Below are 26,070 nucleotides of genomic sequence, written 5' to 3'. Positions count from 1 at the left end.
AGATCACCTGGGAAGCACCATTCTTCACATGACTTATTACTCACGGGGGATATGGGTCCTTATATTAAACCAGAAACTGTTTTCATTGGTCTTGTAAATATTTTATATTATCCAGTTGATCCCCCCACCCCAAAGGTAAGTACTACTTTATATTTACATCTTTAGTTGTAATTGTTTTTTGTATTCAGACCCCTTCAGTAAGAAGACAGTAGTTTGTGGCTCAACACTTATGAGAGCACTCAGTGAAACAAGAAATAGAAAAGAATAGAAAAGACATTCATTATCTTGTAACATACAATTTCAAGTCATTGACTTAATGTACAGAATACTTGTCAAAACACAAAACATTGGTTTACAATTTTTCTTCTAATATCATTAATATAATATACTGTACTGGATATGAAATTAATTTGCAACTAATATTTTTTCTTAAGAAGTAGCAAACTTTTAAAAATTAACAGTCCTAAGTACTTGCTCTCTCCTGCTCAAATTTGTAGGTTGTCCTCCATGAATTCTTCTACTGAAAAGTAACATTTCTGCACTAGTTTCTCATATATGGTTTTTTCCAGTGTTTCTAAACTTACACTAAGCAATTCGCTTCCTTTCACTTCGCCCTACACTATGCATATTTATAATGACGGTTTCCTGAAGTTTTAATATTCAACACATATGGTTTGAGTTAGCCCAAAATACAACTACATATCTTAATATGATTCGAAGTAGCAGTGACATACTACTTTTCTTATGTCCATATTCGTAGCATTGTACAATATCCTCATTGCATATGCTACCCTATTTAATTTGTTAGCAAGGTAATATATATGTGAACCCCCTGATTGATTATTATCCAGCTGCATTCATAGGAATTTCATACAGTTAGCTTCCTGCAAATCCTGGTTTTTGTGACTGATTCAAACATCATTTCATTTTAACACATTTAAATCAAATCAGGTATCTAATTTTTCTTAAGTATTTAATACAGTTAGAGGAATTTGATCAGCACCTGTAATTTCAATGATTACTGTGTGCCATCTGCAAATAAAACTGATTGACACTTAATGTTAAGTTGTAGGTCATTCATGTAAAACAGACACAGAAAAGGCAAAAGAAATGGGCTGAAACCTTGGAGAAAATAGATGTGTTACATAACAGCAAAACTGCATGGAATCAGATCAGAAAGCTCAATGGGGATAAAGAAAAAAGGAAAAAAAAGAAGGCTAGAGCAACACATAATCAAATTGTGTATCAACTACAACTGAATGCCACGCCCAATGAAAAATGCGAGAAAAACAAGTTACAACAGAAATCCACAACTTCTCTTCTCCTTTCATAATGAGAACTCAATGGGGGTATAAACTGTACAAAAAACTGAAAGGCAGCTGGTACTGATGATATATGTGTAGAACAGGTAAAGCAGTTCAGACTGAATACCAAAAAAATTGGGTGTTAAGCCTATTTATCCACTGCTAGAAACTTTTAAAATACCTAAACTATGGAAGTAGTGTAAGATAATAGCACTCATAAAACCAGGAAAAGAGCCTGACTCATGAAGCAACTATCTATCGACCCACAGCCCTTCTGTGCCATCTCTTCAAACTGTATGAAAGGCTGATCGTTAATCAAATCAATAATAACATTGATTCAAAGTTAATCCTACAGCAAGCTAACTATAAGTGCAGTAAATCTTGTACTGGCCAGGTTTTGACACTCACAGAGCATATAGGGGAGAGATATGAAAATTAATACTGGACTTGGCTCTGGTTGATCTACATGCTGCCTTTGATACAGTAAACCACCCAAATTTTTGAAATTTGAAAATTTTCATTTTTTGTAAAGTTTGGGGTTAGTTATCTCACTTGGGACTGAATATAAAAACATGATTTTTGCACAGTTTGTACACCTATATGATAGCAATGTACTGCAAAAATTTCAACATTGATATTTGACTGTGAACAAGGATATGAATTTTTGAAAATGAGGAAATAATTCACTTTACTCTATAACTGATCTTATGGCTGCTGCCTATTTAAATGGTTTTTTGTTTCACTGTAATAAAATTTAATTGTGACATATATTTAGTTAACACTATCATCCAATATTCATATAGTTTATTTATTTTTAGTAATGCAATATTAAACAATAGGAGCATTCACTTTTGTTTTATGGTAATAAAAATGTCCATTTACATTTAGGTTTATTGTCAATAAAGAAGTACATTATTGCTGGGTGTGGCATTGTAGAAGTACATTATTGCTGGGTGTGGCATTGTTGTAGTTAGTCTGTCCCGAAACCTCTGTTAGAGTGGATGTACATACTTCGTCAAAGAGTAGAATGTGTTATGTGCTTTGTTCTGTGTGAAATTTGTAGTTAATTTTGAGAGATTAACTGGAATGCAATAACGTGGATGAACAGTGCTCTATTGGACAGATAGTAAGTGATGTGTGTCGCAAAAAAGTTTATGGTTCAGTTTCAAAAAAACTTGAAAAATGTCAATGACTTTTGTGAAGTTAGACAAACCTTGTTTAAATTTTGAGTAAGTTCTTCTGTAACATCAGTGTTTGAGTATCATGAGAAGAAATATATTCTGAAGTACAACCACATTTTTGGAAGAAAGTGCTGTGATCCACTTACAGTTCATAAAAAACCCATTTTAAAGCTTTGAGGGAAATAAAACCTGAACATTTGTCCTTGTTATGTGAGGGTGAAACAGCTTCCCAAGTGAAACGTAATGTGATTACTGGAAATTCCCTGTGCCCAAATTGTTACTAAAAATATTTGCTATGGATCCAGAACCAGAATGATGTAGCCTTATTAATGACATTTATATTCCTAATGAGGAAGCTGTTAGTATATTGGATTTTGCTTGTTCTAAGTATCTCCTAATAAAATCAAGTAGCAGCAAAAGAAAAGCAGCTACTGAAAATAAGGTAAAACAAATTTCAGACAAAATTAGAAAAGACTTGGAATCATGCTTTAATAATACAGATACCAACATTATTTCTAAAGAAGAAGAAAACCTACCACCAGCATCATCTAACACTCAATATTTGAGCTTAATAGAGAAATTAAAAATTAAATGTTCAGTGACATCTAATGAGGAAAAAGTTAAAATTTTAAGTTTGCTCCCTGACTCAAGGTCAAGAGAAAAAATAGTTAATGAATTTAATGTTTCTCATCGTTTGGTTAAACTAACCCGAAAATTAGTGAAAGAGCATGGCATTTTTCCAGTTTTAGGAAAGAAGAAAGGAGTAGGTATAAGTGAAGAAACAATTAAAAAGATCCAGCAGTTTTTTGAAGATTATGAAAACAGTAGAATGTGCCCAGGTTGCAAAGAGGGCAAAAGAGTTGTTATAAATGGAGTTAAAGTAACAAAGCAGGAACAACTGGTGCTGTCAAACTTAAATGAACTTTATGTGGCCTTCAAAAATCCTCACCCTGAATGCAAAATTGGAAGGTTAAAATTTTGTGACCTCCACCCTAAGTGGTGTATTTTGGTTAGATCCTCAGGGACACACTCCATATGTGTTTGTTTATATCATCAAAATGTCAAACTGATGATTGTGGGTGCAAAACTCAGTGATCTTAACAACAAGAGTTACTAGATTTAATGGTCTGTGACACTAACAATTGTGACTGCATGATGAGTTTGTGTAATAAATGCCCTGGTAAGGAAACCGTTATGTTTCACGAATATGATGAGGAAATGCCAGACAGTGTTATCTTCAAACAGTGGGTCACCATTGACAGGGCAGAAATGATAACAGTGGTTAAGCCTCAGGAAGAGTACTTGGAATCTTTAATTGATAACTTACAAAAACTTAGAAGTCACCACTATGTTTCTAAAATCCAAAGTACGTGTTTGAAGGACAAAAAAGCACAACTTCATGAAACAGGATGCATAGTGCTAGTTGATTTAGCAGAAAATTTTACATTTGTGATTCAGGATGCAATACAAGGATACCACTGGGTCAATGACCAGGCAACAGTGCATCCATTTATTCTCTACTTTAAAAATGAACTAGATGAAGTTTGCAGTTCTTCAATTTGCATTCTACGTGACTACTTGGAGCACAACACTTTGGCTGTACATGTGTTTCAAAAGTATGTAATAAATTACATAAATGAAAATTTTCCCAAAATTGAGAAGCTGATACACTTTTCAGAAGAAAGTGGTAATCAGTATAAGAACAAAAAGAATTTTTCAAATCTGTGCAACAACAAAGTAGACTTTGGGTTGGAGGCTGAATGGCACTTTTTTGCATCTTGCCAAGGTAAAAATGCATGTGATGGAGTAGGAGGTACAACAAAATGTGAAGTAAGTAAAGCCAGCCTACAAAGATCAACTACAGACCAAATTCTCACAGTACAGGACATGCATGTCTTTTACAAGGATAATATTAAAGGCATTACCTATTTTCTGATCAAGAAAGAAGTGGTTCTGCATATGAAAACAACACTTCAAACCAGATTTGAAAACTGTTTAGCAATAAAAGGAACAAGGCATTTCCACAAATTCCTTGGCATTGCAGAAAACTTAGTTTGATGCTATATAACATCAGAAACTGAAATTTATGAGGATCATTGTGTCAGTAAAATTATATCTCTGTCTTTAACATTGAATGACGTAGTGGCATGTGTGTATGATGGACAGTGGTGGCTTGCAGAGGTTGAAAGAATAAATTTGGAAGAAAATCATGTTTTTGTGTATTTTTACCACCCACCTGGCCCAAGAACATCATTAAAGAAAACTACTAGTGACAAAGTTTGGATATCAATGAAAAATGTTTTAAGGAAACTTTCAGTGCTAGAAATTACCACAGCAACTGGGAGGTCTTATTCTTTTAGATTAGATTAGATTAGATTAATTATTCATTCCACAGACCCACAAATGAGGGGATCCTCCTGGGTGTGGAACATGTCAGATAAACACATTACAAAAATGTAAATAGAAAAACTTGAGTTTCATTAATTTTAATGATCCTCAGTCAATAAACAGTAAAATTATGTACATGAATTAAAATTAAACTTCTAATATTGACAGGTTTAATACTTACATTTGCTTTCATTAAATCCATCATTCACACAGTAGCTAGTTACTTGGCTATTACAACCAAGTATTGTCAAAAATTAAAGTAAATTATTCATTTCAATGATCCTCAGTTAAGAACAGTCAAATTATGTACAAGATTTAAAATTAAACTTTCACTATTTACAGACTTAAGACTTACATCTGCTTTCCATACATCGATCATTCACACAGTAGGTAGTTACTTGGCTGTTACAACCAAGTATTGTCAAAAATTAAAGTATAATAAATTTTCATTAAAATGGTCTACTGCACTTGTTGAGAAATTCATGGATGGAATAGAAGGAGTTGGCCACCAAAAATTCTTTTAAATTATGTTTAAATTGTGCCTTGTCTGAAACTGGTTGCTGGTAACTTATTGAAAATATGCGCTGCTGAATACTGGAGTCCTTTCTGGGCAAGAGTAAGTGATTTTAAATCTTTATGTGTATTGTTCTTATTCCTAGTATTGATACTGTGTACTAAGCAGTTAGTTGGAAAAAGAGATTTATTATTTACAACAAACTTCATTAAGGAATAAATATAGGGAGAAGCTGTGGTTAGTATGCCCAATTCTTTGAACAGGTTTCGACATGATGTTCTTGGATTTACACTACACATTACTCTTATTATACGCTTCTGTACTCTAAAATTTTTTTCTCGGTTTGTGGAGTTACCCCAAAATATGATACCATATGACATAATGGAGTGAAAATAAGCAAAATATGCCAGTTTTTTTATATTTATATCTCCTATGTCTGACATCATTCGCATTGCAAACACAGACTTTTTTAGGCACTTTAGCAGTTCGTTAGTATGTCACTCCCAACTGAATTTATTATCAAGTTGTAATCCCAGGAATTTTACACTCTCAACTTCTCCTATTTCCATGTCATCATATTTTATATACACACTAGAAGGAAATCTCTTGGAAGTTCTGAACTGAATATAGTGGGTCTTTTCAAAGTTTAATGACAGTGAATTGGCTATGAACCACTTATTAATGTCAGTAAAAATTTGATTAGCTGCCCTTACTTAGCATCTGGTAATGTAACAGATGACAGGTCATTAATATACACAAGAAAAAGTAGGGACCTAGTATGGAACCTTGGGGAACACCACATGTAATTTCTTCCCAGTCAGATAATGTCAGCCGGCCGGTGTGGCCATGCGGTTCTAGGCGCTTCAGTCCGGAACCGCGCGACCGCTACAGTCACAGGTTCGAATCCTGCCTCGGGCATGGGTGTGTGTGATGTCCTTAGGTTGGTTAGGTTTAAGTAGTTCTAAGTTCTAGGGGACTGATGACCTCAGATGTTAAGTCCCATAGTGCTCAGAGCCATTTGAACCATCAGATGATGTCTGATTGCCTACTGCTGAAGTGTTACGTAATGACACCCTTTGTTTTCTATTAGTATGATATGACTGAAACCACTTTGCAGCACTACCAGTGATGCGATAATATTCTAATTTACTTAAAAGATGCTGCAATTCACACAGACTTTGACAGGTCACAGAATATGCCAGTTGCCTGCATATTCTATATCACAGAAGCCGTCTGAAGAAATAAGTGTTCTTAACATTCACCACCAGGTTTAAGAACAGTCGCATCTTGTAGGATGTTAATTGAAAATATTTATTTTAAGTATGTCAAAATAATATAAATGTTAATTTCAGTGATTTTTCCACTTTTTGTATATAATTCAGTAACTTACTTCAATAATAATTGATTATATCCTGCCAATATCACACAAGAATAGGCAACGGCCATAAGTTCAGTTGTAGACTAATGTGAATTATCTCCTCATTTTCTAAAATTCATATCTTGTTCACAATCAGATATCTATGTTGAAATTTTTACAAGTCGTTGCTATCATATAGGTGTACAAACTGCGCAAAAATCATGTTTTTATATTCAGTCCCTCCTGAGATAACAAACCCCAAACTTTACAAAAAATGAAAATTTTCAAATTTCAAACATTCATAAAAAATTAAGGAAACATTTGTAAGTGTTCTTGATCCATATGAGGTTAGTGGTGTATGATATCTAACTATAGGAAAAAAAATAGACTCTTGTAAATCACTCCTTGTTTGTTATTTTGAGCTTAAATGTAGAATTTTGAAAATTTGGATACCAAACTTTGGAGGTCATTTTGACTGGATATTTTTGAATTTAGGGTATTTTGTGTAATAGACAATGCTGCAGAGGACACTTTTCTAAAAACAATCATGTCAACTGTAATGTTGTAACTTAACCCAGTGCAGAGATATTCATATTTTTGCTGACGTCTCTAAACTGAAACATCGTTGCGTGCTTACAAATGAAAATGGCCACCATTCAGTAAAGATAAAAGGTAATTTTTTAAAACTGTTTTGAACTTCACAATTATAGGGTATATATATTTAAAAATGGCCCAGCAACCAACTTAATTTTTATTGGACCATTTCATTTGGATTGACCCATTAATTGGGTAGGTGTGTTAGAGAATTTAAAGACAAAAATTGGTATGTTGAAGTCAGTTATGGTGGGAATTAGCGAAATGAGGTCGCAGGAAGAACAAAACTTCTTTTCAGATCAGTACACGGTTATCAACACAAAGTCAAATGGGGGTAATCTAAGAGTAGATCTAATATTGTATAAGACAATGTGGGTAGACTACTATGAACAGAACAGTAAAACCATCAGTATCCGAGATAGATAGATATGAAGGCAACACCCACCACAGTGTTTCAAATTTATATGCCTACTAATTCCAAAATACTAACACAAATTCTTTACAGACGAATGGAAAAACTGGTAGAAGCCGACCTCGGGGAAGATCAGTTTGGATTCCGTAGAAATGTTGGAACACATGAGGCAATACTGACCCTACAAATTATCTTAGAAGATAGATTAAGGAAAGGCAAACCTAGGTTTCTAGCAATTGTTGACTTGGAGAAAGCTTTTGACAATGTTGACTGGAATACTCTCTTTGAAATTCTGAAAGTGGCAGGGGTAAATTACAGGGAGCGATAGGCTATTTACAATTTGTACAGAAACCAGATGGCAGTTAAAAGAGTTGAGGGACATGAAAGGGAAGCAGTGATTGGGGAGGGAGTGAGACAGGGTTGTAGCCTATCCCCAATGTTATTCAATCTGTATATTGAGCAAGCAGTAAAGGAAACAAAAGAAAAATTTGAAGTAGGAATTAAAATCCATGGAGAACAAACAAAAAATTTGAGGTTTACCAATGACATTGTAATTCTGTCAGAGACAGCAAAGGACCTGGAGGTGCAGTTGAATGGAATGGACAGTGTCTTGAAAGGAGGATATAAGATGAACATCAACAAAGGCAAAACGAGGATAATGGAATGTAGTCGAGTTAACTCGGGTGATGCTGAGGGAATTAGATTAGGAAATGAGACACTTAAAGTAGTAAATGAGTTTTGGTATTTGTGGAGCAAAATAACTAATGATGGTCGAAGTAGAGAAGATATAAAATGTAGACTGGCAATGGCAAGGAAAGCGTTTCTGAAGAAGAGAAATTTGTTAACATCAAGTACAGATTTAAGTGCAAGGAAGTCATTTCTGAAAGTATTTGTATGATGGAGTGTAGCCATGTATGAAAGTGAAACATGGACGATAAATAGTTTGGACAAGAAGAGAATAGAAGCTTTCAAAATGTGGTGCTGAAGATTAGATGGGTAGATCACATAACTAATGAGGAGATACTGAGTAGAATTGGGGAGAAGAGAAATTTGTGGCACAACCTGACTAGAAGAAGGGACTGGTTGGTAGGGCATATTCTGAGGCATCAAGGGATCACTAATTTAGAATTGGAGGGCAGTGTGGAGGGTAAAAATCATAGAGGGAGACCAAGAGATGAATACACCAAACAGATTCAGGCCCATGTAGGTTGCAGTAGGTACTAGAAGATGAAGAAGCTCGCACAGGATACGGTAGCATGGAGAGCTGCATCAAACCGGTCTCTGGACTGAAGACCACAACAACAACAACAACAGTTCCACAGGCAACAAAGAGAATGAAAGGATGTATGGTAAGATCACAGAAATTATTCATATAGTTAAGGGAGATGAAAATTTAATTGTCACAGGGGACAGCAGTTCAATAGCAGGAAAAGGATCAGAAGGAAAAGTAGTGCAAAAACATGGACTATGGGAGGGGACTGTAAGGGAAACCACATGCTCGAATTCTGCACCAAGCACAATTTAATCACTGCTAATACTTTGCCTATAAATCAAGAAGAAAGCTGTAGACTTGAAAGTGACCTGGAGGCACCGAAAGATTTCAAGTAGACTACATAATGGTAAGAAACCAGATTATAAACTGCAAAACATTTCCAAGAGTGATGTGGACTCTGGCCACTGGTTATGAAACACACATTAAAACTTAAGAAACTGCACAAAGGTAAGAGATTAAGGAACTGGACTTGGAAAAGTTGGAAGAACCAAGACAAGAGAAGAAAAATTGGTAGTCTGTAGGGTGAAGGCAGCAGAGTATCAAACTGGCAAAAAGACAAGGCCTAGCAGTAGTCTTTGGATAACACATGAGATGTTGAATATAGATATTGACTCTAATTGACTAAAGGAGGAAACATCAAATGAGGTTATTAACAGAAAAACCTACTTCTCAAAAATGAGCCTGATGGAAGTGCAAAGCAGAAAGGACTAGATGAGAAATGTATGGCTGAAGAAGGATGCATGACCATGGAAAAGATAGATGCAGCACATAAGAAAATTTAAGAGACCACTGAGAGAAAGGAAGCAGCTGAATGAAAATTAAGAGCTCATACTAAGCAAAGAAGGGAAGATTGAATGGGGGAAAGAATACACGGAAGGGCTATTTAAGGGAAACAAACTTGAAGACAATATTATAGAAAGAGAAGAGAAAAGAAAGAAGGAAATTCCTTTTTAAAGGAACTATCCCGGTGTTTGACTGAAGCAGTTTAGGGAAATCATGGTCAACCTAAATCAGGATGGTCAGATGTAGATATGAACTGTCATCTTCCTGAATGCTAGTCCTGTGTGCTAGCCATTGCACCAACTCTTTAAGATGTGTATATCAGGAATCGTAGCACACGCTGGACCAAGAATTTGTTATAGCCAACTTATCATATAAAATATTAAATGGATTCGCATTTCAACAGCTCTGCTGTGATAAGATCTGTTTTTTCCCAAAAAGGTTCCTTGCCTAATATTGCACAACATAGCTAAAGGGTACCAAGATGGACATTTTGAATCTTATGAGGAGCACACACAGAAATACTGGGGTGGGCTTCACTTAGAACCTACAACAAACCTAGCATTGGTAGATAGGAAGATAATTCAAACTGTCAGACTTCCTTTAGTATTTTACACCTTTAAAATGTTGGTAATTCTAAATAAGTAAGACCTTAATAATTTAATTACATAAAGATGGCACCACACAAAGGTTAACACCAACTAGCATTAGCAATAAAATCTGTTTCCAAACATGCATATTTATTTGACCAAACTTGTATAAATACAATATCTATTTAATTACACAAATACTCTTTTGACTATTATATAAGTATGTCAAACTGCATATTAGTCAAGAACCACTACATTGTGACAAAACTTTTGCATTTGACCCTACCTCTAGTATTCCGAAAACATAATCTATCAATTTAGAAGATCAAGTGAAACTGATGTCATTCATGCCTGTACCATGCAGTAACAAAGAATAATGTCTATGATTTCTTTTGTATCTAAACCCTGCATAATTATAATAAGTACAATGTAACATAGGACGGAAGGTGTCAGAGGGAGGAGGGAAAGAGGAGAATGTGTGTGAGGGAGGGAGGGAGAGGGAGACAGAGAGGGAGGGAGGGAAAGAGAAAAGACTCAGCTGACAGCTATGCATCTCACTTAAAAATATTACAGTGAACATACATGAAATTTCTGAGATGCATCTTCTAGTGAGGGTCTCCCAAACTCCTCTACGAAAGATGTTGCCACTGAATCAACCCCCCCCCCCCCCCCAAACCATATTACTGTAAGTCTTATAACATATTAAAGAAATGTCTATGGACCTGCAGGTTAGTTTATCCCTGCTTGTAGAGAAAAATGTGATTTCTTAGCACTTTGTTGTGAGTGAGATTGTTACGTAAATCCCACAGCACAGAATAACAGTCAGTGACAACTTATACACTTGGAACACTCATTTAATCACAAAAAGCTACTATCAGTATAATATAGTATTTTATGATAAAATAGGAATTGGTCTGTCTCCTGATAAAATTGTTTGGGAGCCAAATTTGAGAACTTGTTATAAAACTATCATTGCTGAAATGAGAATAGGCATAGTTCAGCAATAATAGTTTTGTAACAAGTCCTCAAATATGGCTCCTGGACTGTTTATCAGGTGGCATGCAATTCATTACTTAATCATAAAATGCTAGATGATACTGACAGCAGTCTAAAAACTATTTTTTTTTTTTTCAGATTTAAGCCTAGACCACCTCTGTAGTCAAATGGTTAGCATCGATGCCTATGGTGTGAGGGGTCCTGGGTTTGATCCCCAATAACTCCTTGGATCTTTCTCAGGTGGTGTGGTCTGGAACAGGGTTCACTCAGCTTTGTATGGCCAGATGAGGAGCTGCTTGAATAAAGAAGCAATGGTATAACAAGGATTCATCTACTGGCAATAACGGCTGGAGGGATGGGTGACATGCTGATTGCATACTTCACAACTGTAGATCACTCCTCGTACTACCTTTTAAGCAGCAGTTGGTAGGCTGCGACAACAGCAAGGTCTAATGTGTGTGTAGTGTTAACATTAACAAGTATGAGCCGACACACAATCTTTATTTCTTTATATCGTTATCTCACAAATAGGAATTTCATATTCTTTTGTGAAATATCTGTATAATAATATAAAGGATGACAGTCAGCCAATGCAAAGCTCCAGCACTTGTTTTTCATATCCCATCTAGTGCTGTCATTTTCTTAACTCAAAAAGAACTGTGAGAAAAGTGTAAAATGCTTGGCAGACAGAATCTTGCAATCCCTCTTACAAAATCCTCCCACTTCAATGTATGTACACACGAGAAATTTGTAATTATGTTTCAAAGAATTTAAAATACATAAATAAAAAATGTAAAATCCAGGAGCATGGTATAAGGCAAATGAAAAGTTCCAACTCCAGTCAATAACGGCAACAGGGTTTAAAACTTCCACTACAAATAATGAGATATCTCATTCTCACTTTTTTGTAAAACCACAAGGACATTTGCATTAGATCATTACTTCTATTCAGTAGCAGAATTTTCAGAACATGAAAAATGCAAGAGACTTGAAACAAGACAGTGCAGCTTCTGCGAATAGTTCTAACCCTTTTTTTGGATTAAAAAAAAAAAATCTATTTACTGCGGCAAATGTCCTTATAACAAAAGTTATTTACACGAGTTTCCTTTCAATACCAGAACTCCATACCATGTATAGTAATGGAAAGATGATTTCATATCAGTTACGCTCTATAAGTATGTAATTTATGTGCCATTCAAGCTACCTGACTTGAGAACTCCTGGGATCACTTTACTTCTTGGGGTTTCATAAATAAATTAAAAAAAAAAAAAAAATCCCCTGCATTTTTGCTTAGCACTAATGTAATGTTGTTTCTGATATAAGAAGGAAAATTCCACATTTTAAATGACAGATAAATTAATAGTTTCTTACAGACTACACATATTATTTACTTACGCAAACTATGAACAGCCATAGGTGGATCACCTGATCCTGTATCAAAGGATTTTGCATCATTCAGCAAAGGAACATTTCCAATAATGACAGGAATCTTTATAGCAACATTTTCCAGTTGAGACACTTGGACTGCTGTGAACTAAGAAGCAAAAGAGATATAGCACTTCTGGAAGCAACGCACTTCAAATACATGGATTACATTCATTAAGCTACAAATTAGTACTGAAAAGTTAATCTGAAATCTCATTATGTGAACAGTTGGTAGCAGCAAAATGGTAAGACTTATCACATGCCTCTCGCATGCAACAGCATATAAGCAGGACAGTTCTGAAATTAAATATAGACTGCAGGGCAGCTTTCGAAAGACAAAAATTCTGCCTGGATCAGAGACAAAAATAAAATGATGGGTAGCACCTTTAACTTTTGTTATCCTTTCAACCTCAGTCATGAGTAATGTTCTATTTATTTGTTTATTTATTTGCAACATGTTCGATTATAATATTTGTAATACTGCATATATGTACTGTGTGTGTGTGTGTGTGTGTGTGTGTGTGTGCGCGCGCACGCGCGCGCGCGCGCTCGCGCATGCGGAGTGGAGTGTAATGTTTGTGTTGTACGATTACGATGATGATAGATAGGAGAGAGCAAAAAACCTGGTAATGACACACAGATGCACTCCTGGCAAATAGCACCCCAAGGGCTACCAAGCTTAGCGTCTCCATCTGACGGACGGATCACCGTCAACAGTGTCACATACCCTCACTTCATGAGACACTGGGGACAGGTTTTGTATTTAATCTAGGTCATTGGTGTGGGCTGGTGATCAGGAACTTTATGCCACGACACCTCCTCCCCTTGCCAGCCAAATTCTGACTCTGAACATTTTTTCCCACTGCCAGGGTTCAAAGTAGCTTATCCTCAGGTCAAGCACAAGCATGCATTAGTGACCTCGACCACAGGAGTGGGGCTGTGTGTAATATTACATTGATAATTATTACTTTGGATTGCAACTGAATAAAACAGATTTTTCTTTTTCCTGTTTAACAATTGTTCTTCTACTGCTTATTGCCATACAAAATTTAGTCCCCACAGTACCAGGGAATGAACACTAATTTACTTGTTCAGTATTCACAGAAGAGAGTAATTTATCCTTCACTAAATTTCTATTCTAGTCAGTTCCTTCACTACCAGAGGTTCCTGTACTAGCTTCTGATATCCCAAGCTGTGGTTCCATTTCATTTTTAAATCCTGTAAGCATATCAACACTCTTATTTGTGACTTTGCACTCTATTCACTTGAATATCATGTACTGATTTATTGGTACATAAATGCTCAACTTTTGATTTTAAAATTTCTTCCACCATGTCTAGAAGATCATCTTAAATGTTGAACGTATTTTAGTCCTCACTGCAGTCTTTTTCTGATTTTTTCATCCTTCACATAATTGGGAACCCAAATCAAGTTGTTTATCATCTGTGCTACAAAGTCTTCCATCCATTTTAATAATCTGTTGCCCATTTCAGAAAATCTGTTATCTATGTGTGACAATATTTGTATAATTTTTTCGATTGCTTCTTTGACCACTACAGGATTCACGCTCATCAATCTCCTTACAAATAATAATTAAAAAGTCACAGAAGTTGTATTGACATTATTTAAAAATGTACTCAGAGTGAATGATATATGCCTTTTTATCTGTCATATACTAAGGAAATCCACTGACCAAGTTTACTCTCTAAACTGAAATTCATCTAACAAGCTCACTGTATAATTTGAGATTCAACTATCAAAGTCACTGAATAGACTGAAATTAATGATCCACTGCACAATAAACAGTTTCCTATCCAAACAGAACTCACTGGTATGAAACTTCGTGGTAAACTGTGTGCTGGACTGAGACTTGAACTTGGGATCTTTGCCTTTCAGGGGCAAGAGCTCAACCGACTTAGCTACCCAAGTATGACTCAGGACCCATCCTCACAGCTTTACTTCTGCCAGTACACTGTCTACTCCTTCCAAACCTCACAGTTCTCCTACGAAATTTGCAAGACTAGCTCTCCTGCATGAAAGGATATTGGGAGACATGGCTTCGCCACAGCCTGGGGGTATTTCCAGAATGAGCTTTACTGTTGTCAGTACCTCACCTTCTACCTTCCAAAGCTGTGAGGATGGCTTGTGAGTCATGCTTGGGTGGCTAGGTCAGTAGAGCACTTGCCCATGAAAGGCGAAGATCCTGAGTTCAAGTTTCGGTCTGACACATGATTTTAATCTGCCAGTACGTTTCACATCAACAAACACTGTGCTGCAGAGTGAAAATTTCTTTCTAGAACCTACTAGTTTTTAATAAAGTGAATCTAGAGTTCGTATAGGTCGCATCTGCAGCTCAATGCAGAGGCAACGTGAGCTCAACTGTCAGTGGATGTCCCTGACATCTGGACGCAAATTGTCACGAGACAGGTGTAGCACACCCACTGCACTCTCTGTCACTGCTGTCCCGAACTATTGTTGCCAGAAAACGAGCTATTCACCTGTCATGCTGATAGTGCATACAAAGTTTCTGTATGTAGCTATGATTTTTAGCTTTTGTTGTCTTCATCTCTCAAGACCATTCAAATTACATTAAATTTCCAGAGAATCTCCTCTGTATTTAAAAGTGGCCACTAACTACTATGGAACAACAGTTATTGCTTTTTCTATTGAAAGTCTTGATGACTCCTTGTTGATTACTGTAGCCATGAAAAAGTCACTCTTTTATATTCCATGAATGTAATAATAATTACTTGCAAAATTACTACAATTCAAATCATGAAGTTTTTGACAACTTCTTGATTTATCAGTTAAGCATTAATCTAACATAGTATCATGTCCCATGGCTCATTTACATGATAAATCATAATGATGTGAAATGAGTCATTTTATACTCACATCATACATTATTTTGTAAGTATGGCAGCTACATGCTGATTTCTTTTACTTTTGTGGGTTAGTAATTCCTACCCAGCATCTTTTACACATCACACTAACAGAAATTCTTCTGCAGAACAGGAGTTGCCAAGGAGAAACTTTTATCAGCTTGTTTTTGAATTTTACTTTGGCATTTGTCAAATATTTTACCTCAAAGAGTAAGTGATCAAAAATTTGGTTGCAGCATTGGACACCTCTTTTTGTGCTATAGACAACCTTAATATGGTGAAATGAATGTCATATTTCCTTCTGGTATTGTAATTATGTATATCATTGTCCCTTTTGTACTGCAGTGGGTTATTTACCACAAATTTCAGAAAGGAATAAATACACTGTGAATCAGCAGTCAAACTGCATAATTCCTTAAACAAACCATCATGGGTAAGGACCATTTATTATTCTTACAGCCCATTTTTGAGCAATGAAGTCTTTGTTTCTTAAAAATGGTTATCCCAAAACACTACTCCACATGACTTTGAATGAAAATATGCAAAATATGTCTAGTTATGGATTGTCCCTCCCCAAGACTTTCATTGACTCTAAGTGCAAATACAACTCAATTAAGTTGGTTTAGGTGTTCCAAAACGTGCTTTTTCCAGTTTAAATTCTTGTCAGTATGGACATCTAAGAATTTTGAATTTTCCACCCTATTTATCATTTCCTCATCACGTGTTACATTTAGCACTGGCCCAAAACCCTTAGATATGCAGAACTGAATATGCTGACTCTTTAACAGTGAGAGTGAGACCATTTGCAGAAAACCAGTCAATGATACTTTTCAGAAAAATGTTTATCACTTCATCTCTTGCTACTGTATGTTTTTTGGATTGATTACAATACTAGAATCACCTGCAAAAAGTACTAATTCTGCTTGTTGTGTATTAGATGGATGATCGTTTACACATATGAGGAACAACAGTGGATCAAAGATTCAGCCTTGGGGCATCTCATACGTGATTTCTCACCAGTCACAAGAATCTCCCCTGGCTACTTTGGTGTAATTATTAAGTACAACTTTCTGCATCCTTTTGATTGGGTATGAAACCCATCAGGTGGCTACCCCATCAATGCCAATAAAACCCCAGTTTAGCTAGGTGACTGCTAAACTGCACTATTTCGTTATTTAATGCTTTTAAGATTTGATGAGTGAACATGTAAATGCCATTCCGAATACAGCAACTCTTCTGAAATCCAAACTGTGATTTATTGAGGATATTATTTTTGCTCAAGTGCAATAGTATTCTAGAATACATCACCTCAAAAATTTTGGAAAATGATGTCGACAATGACATCTCTTCTATCATCTCCCTTATAGAGAATTTAACAAGGGCACATTTCAATTTCTCTGGAAAAATACTTGAGTTAGTGATGCATTACATACCTGGGAGCAAATTGTTAGTAATCTATTGGAAAACCATCAAATCCAGATGACCTTTTATTTTTGAGAAAAATAAATAATTTTCTTAATTTCAGATGGAGAAGTTGTTGATACATTCATATGCTTGACTTTTATGAGAGATGCTTTTTTTACCATACGGCTGTGATTTTTTGTTTGAACTGTTTGTCACTCTATTTTCTACTATATTTAGGAAATGATTGTTAAACATATTCACTACCAGACACTTGATTTGTGGGGAGATGCCTGTACAGGGTGGATGCTGTGGCTCTCGCCGCTCTGATCTGGCAACTGAGTAAACTGTGATCTATCATGGTGCAGAAAAATTGTTGTGTTTGAAGAAATTGAGTACATGGCAACTCATCATGGTGCAGCATATTTGTCGTGTGGAGGAACTTCACTTCATGGTGCAGCTGCTGTCAGTCAGCTGTCAGTGTTGTGGCTCTGAAAGTAGAACTGTTTTTCGTTGTGAGTCATCTGGTCTGCTACCAACAAGTACCAGACAGAAACTGCCACAGGGTATCATCCCTGTTCCTCCCAGAGTAGAGAAATTCCTACACCAGGGCCTGTCATTCTACCCGGATACCCACACTTAGTCTACTGTAGTCGTGACACTGTAGGGATAACCTAATGGTGCTATCAAACAAGCAATCAGTGCCCCTGGGCAGTGAGAGCCTGAAACTGGAACCCACCAATGACAGACTGAGTGAACTCAAAGCCCCAGCCTTTGGATTCCTGCAACCAATGCAATACAGGTACAACCTAGGCTTTGCCACGATCCAAATGGGATGATGAAAATTATTGAAGAATTTTCCCCACACTTAAAAGGCAGCCTCAACACACCATGTTATGGCACATAATTAAAATAATTTCAACCCCACCCCCTCCCCCTGATTACAAGTACCTGTGTAAATATTACACTGAAGAGAAAATCCCATTTCACACTTACCAATAATGGTAAGAAAGACCTATAAATTAGAGTTGAAAGGTCTCCATAGGGACACTGATCCTGCAGAAATTAAGATGGAACTCCTCTTCTGCAAATTCAAAGTGACAGGGGTCAGGTAACAAAACAAACCATTTGACCTATACATACCTGCTTAAAACCACAAAAAGCACACTTCTTTCCCTTCACCGTGACTAGAAGAACAGATAGTTATACAAAATAGATTACTTCATGCACTGCAAGCTAATGAAGGCTACCTGATGGCCCTGTTCCCTCTTTCACAGCACAGCTCAGTGCCATCACTCTCCAAAATGTGCCAGCTAACTACAGCAGCTGCCCCACCAGAATTAAGCTCACGGTGAGCCAACCCTCACGGTCTGTTCCTGCAGCCATGAGAGTGGCCATCGGCAGCAGCAAAGCAACTGTGCCAGGGCCTGCTTCTTTCCCTATGCTTCCCCCACCAAGCATTAAGATGGCAGCCTGGATGCCACCCTCCCTACCACAACCTGGATCTACCAGACACACAGAGTATTGAGGCTGCTGATGTAGAAATCAACATACATCAAAATCTCTGGCAAATCATTTCAGCTTAGCCCCCACCCTGTTTTCCACTGCTGAAACAAGGCTCTGCTATGTACAGGCTTTGCGTGGTTATAGGAAGGGACCTAAGTTCGAAGCATAGGAGTCTGAGACTGCTGCATTGGGAACACAAGTGGTGGGAGGCTGTTTCAGCTTATCGAGTAGCCTGCCACTCTTAGTGTCATCGCACCTGACAAGCGTACCCATATTCTCACAAATGTAAACAAAAATCCAGACATTCTAGACATTCGTGTAGCAAAAACCTTGGACACCAATTGGCAACCATGGTACACTATGAGCTGGGGTGTGAGCACAGTCTGGTCGTTATGGAATTTGCCAGTCTTGAAGATGATGCCTGGAGGATGGAAAAAAAAAACACAAACTGTAATGAAATGGGTCAGGTACAACTACCTGGTGGCGGACACATGGAAGAAATTCTGTCAATGCAAACAGAAAGAGAAGTGGAACACTTTACTGGAATCCTCCAATTTTTTTCTTAAGCATCACTCAAAGTTTCAATGGTTCATAATGCAACAACATTATCAGACCTGTCAATGACAGCTACTGATCATGTATTAACAGATTTAGATAAAGAAAAGTGATGTGGATGTAGTAGATCTAGGACTATCTAACCACTTCAGCCAAATTACAAATATGGAAGTGTCTGTAGTATAAAAAAATGCTTATATATATATATATATATATATATATATATATATATATATATATATATATATATTTTCTAGAGATTAGATTAGATTAGTACTTCTTCCATAGATCATAAATACGACACTTACTAATGATGTGGAATGTGTCAGGTTAATAAAAGGTGTCTACACAAGATATTACTTTAGACAAAATATTACATGACACTCAATACGTTTTTTAATTTTTTTTTGGAGGTTGGGAAATAACCCACTTACTATATCAAAAAATTCATCTAATGAGTAGAAGGAGTTGCCATTAAGAAATTCTTTTAATTTCCTTTTAAATGCTATATGGCTATCTGCCAGACTTTTGATGCTATTAGGTAAGTGACCAAAGACTTTTGTGGCAGCATAATTTACCCCCTTCTGAGTCAAAGTTAGATTTAACTTTGAGTAGTGAAGATCATCCTTTCTCCTAGTGTTGTAGCCATGTACACTGCTATTACTTTTGAATTCGTTCGGATTGTTAATAACAAATTTCATAAGTGAATATATATATATTGTGAGGCTACAGTGAAGCTTTCTAGCTCTTTAAATAAGTGTCTGCAGGATGATCTTGGATGAGCTCCAGCAATTATTCTGATTACACTCTTTTGTGCAATGAACACTCTTTTACTCAATGATGAGTTACCCCAGAATATGATGGCATACGAAAGCAGAGAATGAAAATAGGCGTGGTAAGCTAATTTACTCAGATGTATATCGGCAAAATTTGTAATGACCCTAACAGCATAAGTAGCTGAACTCAAACATTTCAGCAGATCCTCAGTGTGTTTTTTCCAGTTCAACCCCTCATCAATGCATACACCTAGAAATTTTGAATATTCTACCTTAGCTACTGATTTCTGATCGAAGTCTATATTTATTAATGGGGTCATTCCATTTACTGTGTGGAACTGTATATACTGTGTTTTGTCAAAGTTTAATGAGAGCCCATTTGCAGAGAACCACTTAATGATTTTCTGAAAAACATCGTTTACAATTTCACCAGTTAATTCTTGTCTGTCGGGTGTGATAGCTATACTTGTATCATCTAAACCAAAAAGGCATGAGTTTATCAAATTAATAGCAGCTCATACAAGGGAAACAATATACAAAGAAGTAGATACAAATGAAAAGTTCAAGAATTTCATGACTCTGTTCAAACTAAAACTTGAAGACATTTTTCCTAAAGTATTATGTCCATTGCCTAAAGTGGAACAAAACAAATGGGTGACAAAATGCATCAAGAAATCGTCTCTCAAACACTGAAGTACCTAAGTTCCATTAAAAACAGCCAATCTAATCCAACCTTCTCACACTTTTATAAACAGTATAGGCAAGCATACAGGAAAGTTGTGGTTGCAGCAAAGAAAGCTCATAATTCCAAACTGATACTGCTGAAAACAAACACAAAGCAGTAAGGAAGACTGTAAAGCAGAAAACAGGTACAGAAAGATGAATAAATCAAAAATAAAAAAAAAAAACAAAGGGACTCTAATAAAAGATACAAAAGATTTGGCAAACTGTATAAATGACTACTTTAGCAGTATGGAAACAATTTTACAAGAAAAAATTCAAATAGCCCTTTATGTCAAAAAGCTAAACAAATGTGTTCCACATTCAATGAGGTTACTGTATTTCTTTATTCATCCTGTCAACAACAAAGGAGGAAGTCTATAAAGCTATTTGCGAACTAAAAAAAAAAAAAAAAAAAAAAAAAAAAAAAAAAAAAAAATTCAACAGGTTAAGATAAAGTACAAGCTTGTCTGATTAAGGTCTGTATAGAGAGCCTAACATCACCATTAGCTGACATTAAAGCTCAACCATTCAAAATGTGACACTGAAAATGTAAAAAATTATAGGCCATTCTCACTCTTCTCTTGCTTTGGAACCTAATAGATACTGTGGTAAAAGATACACTTATTAACCATTTAAATAAATACAATCTCCTTTCCAATATCGAGTTCGATTTCTGATAAGGGAAAGGTACTGAAATGGCAACAGCATATCTAACAAATCACACCAGTATCTGTTCAGTCTAGTGCTCTGATACATCTATGGACTCAAACTGAATACTGTTATTTATGTACATCGCCACTCCCTCACTTCACTAGGAACTCCTTGAAAAACAGCCAGCTAATCTGTATCCGGGTAAAGGAAGCCTCTGAATTGTAAAATTATTTAAGTGGTGCTCCAATATACCAATAATGTCAGAGCAGGATAAAAAAAATTCTGAATTTTTCCCAAATTTCTCAGTTAAAAATATGCTTTCTCCCGGGTGAAAGCATGCTTTTTCCGTGTTAAGTGACAGTATATTTTCCCTCGGAACTGTACAACTTATCAATCCTTTCAATAGTTATGGTTTTTCCCGGCACTTTAGAAAACGAAACTCAGGGGAAAAAAACATGTTTTGGAAAGATCTTTGATTTGTAGCAAAATGTATGCTGCATATTTTCGTATCATGAAAGTATAAATTCGAATTCCACCAAACACCACATGTTACTTTCCGAAGCATTGAAATCGAGTCACAGCTCATGTCACATGATCTCACTAGCCGATGACAGTGGATATTCAGGGCATATGACACGTGATGTAGTCAGCCAATAGCAACATCACTGTTAAGTAGCACAAACACACAAACAGAAAAGTTAATGTTTTAAATTAATATACATAGAGTTGCTACAAGAAAAGCAATGCTTTCACATATGATATTGGTCTCTAAGGAGAATACGCTGCAAGAGAAGCTAAGCTTTCACACATAATGTTGATCTTTTTTGCGCTTATTACACTTCAAGATATATCACACAAATGTGCCAGTAAAATTTTTAATAATGATATAGATGTCTGATCTTCTGGGCTCAAAATTTTTCTAAGTGGTATGTCATCAAAGAGTTGATTTTTAAATGAGAGTCAAACACTCTGTGATTTAAAAAAATCATCATTCATTCTCGCACATAGTTCAACTTGTGTAAAAGGAAGTTTACTTTGAAAGTAACACTTTTCAAACCACCATTCGCAATATTTTCCCGCAATCTGTTATAAATAGTTTCGTTTCAGCACCAGATAACAGGCGCCACCGCGCTTGCACAGCTACAATCATGTAGGAGGCGTGTATGCCTGTAGGTGTAAAACATTAAAAGATCTTACCTTTTGTCATTAAAGAAACAAGACATCAGAGGATACTATAACAGCATTGGAATTTCGTGAACCATACTAAAATGTGCACATATAAAGTGTATACTTAAAGTGTACATTCGTATGTCCAGATTAGATTTAGATTAGATTTACTTTCATTCCAACTGATCCGTAGTGAGGAGGTCCTCCAGGATGGAGGATTCCCAATGAAGTAGGTCTCGAACTGATATTAAGCTTTTCAGTGTGGTTTTTGGGATGTTAATTTTCTTGTAGTACCAATACTGTATTATCTCATGTTTGGTTCTTTATTATGGCATAATGTCATACGTGACAGAAGATTAAAACGTGCACTTGAAATGCAGTGAACAGTTAAACTAGCTACTAGTGTTGAATTAAACACTTCATTTCAAATACATTGACTGCATCAGTGGAAATGATTTACAAAGCCAAATTTCCTTAGCAAACCGACAAACACAACTTCAATGTTCTGCAAGGTGATTAATGCTTGACTGTCAGAAGGGAGGAAATAAAAAAAATATCTGAAACTAATAACATATTTTAGACTTCTGCATTATGTGAATGTATTTTAATTCACTTTATAGTTCCCAGCCACAGAAATACGTTTTGATTTCATTTGACGTGGGAGTAAACAAAGAGGAAACAACAAAATCAGTAAATGTAAACGCGGGTCACGTTGAGACTACCCACTTCCCCATTATAACTCAAGACTGCTCTGTGCCTCAGCCCCAGATGTACAATATTTCTGACCCCCCCCCCCCCCCCCCCCCTTGAGCATTTGAGACAAGGCGGTAAAAAGGGAAAGAGAGAGAGAGAGAGAGAGAGAGAGAGAGAGAGAGAGAGAGAGAGAGAGAGAATAATTTTCACACAGCATTCTTCTATCGCATATCACTGTATTTCACTCTGTGGTGTTGAAACATGTGTATTTTGTAATGGATACCATCAAACTATATTCAGGACAGTGGAAATTAAAATGTCCTGTGGTGCCTCTCCTGCTACCAGTCGGCCAGTTTGACATCCTGTTCCTCTGAAAAAAGCTCACAATTGATACTAGATGGGGAGAACAAGAGCTCTTCAGAAAATTTGCACTCTTTATTGCCTATTAGCTAATAGTTTGTTGTTTTGTGTGACATAAAATTAAATATAGGATACGAGCAAGACAGTACACTTTTCTTCAATCCTAGATCTTAGCATTTTTTTCTTTCTAATCTTGCTACAGCTTTACATGGCATGCTTTCCTTTGTGCGGAAGAAAGTTCCTCAAACATTTTGCTACATGAAAAATCGAAATATATTGCCCAATACTGAAAAAGCTGTTAATACGAATAGTACCCACGACTGGTGCGGTTTCTAGAGCTAATTACATCTATTTTGTCGCTGTCTGCTAGATAAAACAAAATAGGCCTTTCTAAGATTGCAGAAATTGTAACACACACCAAATAAACGAGGCTGTTTTGGCACTTATGGTCATTTTTATAACATGACAGAATATAATTCACAAAGTACCAGTATTAAATGCCTATTAGGCCTACTACAAGCAAAACGCTTTATGTTAGGAAACAGTTTCACATTTCATTCATAAGCTCCAGTTTCTCAAGCATGAGATTGAAAAGCAGTCGTACGAAATTTTTGTATAAATTTGGAATCGTCATATTCTTCGATAATTTGTGTGATGTTGCCGTTTCTTCTCCTTTCTCGTTCTAATAAACGATCTTGTCATCACTAATTCTATAACTATTCCTGCCATTGTCAAAACTTATTTGCCGGTTAACTTCACTAACCCTGCAGAATCACCGGTTTTGTTATCCCGAGATTACTCTCTGGCTAGGCGTTGTTACTGTTCATACAACGCATTTTCCGCGCTACTTCCAGAATAGAACTTAAGCGGCTGCTAGCCCGGGACTGTACAACAGGCTCTTACTAGAACAGCGATCTGGCCAAAAACTTCGTCAAAACTTCATTTTCTTGGATACACTGAGAAGATAATACATAGTCTTTCTTACCTGTTATTCCTGTTAGTCGTTTATTTCCACTCTGGTAGTCTGAATCTATGGATTTCACTAGTAATTACAACAACACTGATCATCAGTAAACCTAATCAACTACATTATGAGACAGCAACTGGCATTCTCCCATTAGGCTTTACACCGCTCAGCTCATATAGCCCATTTTGTCTGCAGGAAAGTTTATTTCTAAATGTGACGAGGATTCCCCTGACAGATAAATCACGTACACTATTTACAAATCAACTTAGAATGTATTCAAAAACCTACAGGGATGAGTTTCAAAATCATATAAATAATTGATAGACCAACGTGCGCTGGATGCTAGGCACTTTGCGAAAGAAGATTTTTTTCCCTCAAGAATATGAATTTGATGACCCCCCCCCCCCTCCCCCTCCTAGATCCAGGCCTGCTGTACATGTGTGGATCTGGCAACTTGGGTGTGCCAGTAAAATTTTTCCTAGTAGAATCTAGCTGCTTGCTGTGACTGCTTACACAGCCAGTAGCCAAATTTCTGTAGCCTAATGTAAACAGTTGTGCTGTCACACTCATCAGAGGCAATTTATTGTTATGAAGCATTGCATAGTCTTCCTAAAGCCTTTAACACATTTTCCTGTTGGCAGATGCTTGTGTGAGCACTGTGTTTTGTTTTTATATGTGGTGCATTTCCTTTGTAATTTAAGTTTTATTTTCGTTTTTTTCTCTCATTGTTCATGTTTCATTGCTGCAGTATTATTCTACAGTAGCGGGATATAGTAATGTACTTCGTTAGAATATTGTTTCTTACCAGTCAAAATTACAAAAATTTAACTGAAACTAAGAACAATGAAAAATTCCTGGAATTCTAAAAAATTCCCAGGTTTTTCCCAGTTTTCTCCCAGATGAAAAAATTCCCGTGTTTTTCCCAGATGTCCTGGTTGTCCAGGTTCATATACACCCTGTCACAGTCAAAATCTACAAGCAGTTCACTAACTTTATCTCTAATACCTCTTATATTTTGATGAAATATGCTAATTCCTTCTCTACTTGGATACCTGACCACCTCTGGTGGTGATTCCTTGGTTAGAGGAACTTTCTTTAAGCAGGTATACCTATCAGCTGACTTCAATCTAAAAAAGTTGCAGCTCTAACATCAAGTACTACAGAAATTTTTCCATGAGTGATCCCACCACCACCCACTAAACTGTCACCTGTAAGCTTTGCCAGCCGTCCCTTTCCATACCTACTGAGGTTCAGGCCATGCCTAGTGAAACCTAATCTACTGATAGACTCAACTGGCATCACTGCAATGTTACCCATGCTCTCTGCCATCAGTACCTTCTCCAGCCCCAAGTTAACATGCCTAACAGCCGCATTCACATGGGGCCGATCATGATGCTGAAACAGTTGCACAAAATGTACATTAGTGCCACCAGTTTGAGTAGCTATCTTTACCACGTCACCACCTATATCATGTTTCCCTTCCCTATCGAGACTATTCCCTGCTCCACCCACAATCACTAGCTGATCCTCTGTACCTTTGACTTAAGGCATATGGCAGTCACACAGGACGCTGGC

General features: G+C 36.5%; 1 protein-coding gene across 1 annotated transcript in view; it reads right to left on the bottom strand.

Moving 5' to 3' along the window:
- Positions 1-4,545: 4,545 nt before the first annotated feature.
- LOC126263225 (arrestin domain-containing protein 1-like) overlaps positions 4,546-26,070 on the bottom strand; it is a 118,800-nt gene continuing 97,275 nt past the window's right edge. The window contains exons 6-7 of the mRNA XM_049960309.1: positions 12,785-12,923; positions 4,546-4,562 (exon numbers count right to left, since the gene is read on the bottom strand). Coding sequence (XP_049816266.1) covers positions 4,546-4,562; positions 12,785-12,923 — 156 coding nt within the window. The remainder of the gene's footprint in view (positions 4,563-12,784; positions 12,924-26,070) is intronic.

Source organism: Schistocerca nitens, chromosome 6 (assembly GCF_023898315.1).
Source record: "Schistocerca nitens isolate TAMUIC-IGC-003100 chromosome 6, iqSchNite1.1, whole genome shotgun sequence".
Lineage (NCBI taxonomy): Eukaryota > Metazoa > Arthropoda > Insecta > Orthoptera > Acrididae > Schistocerca > Schistocerca nitens.
The sequence above is the reverse complement of the archived record's forward strand: the minus strand, read 5'-3'. Positions and strand labels throughout refer to the sequence as shown.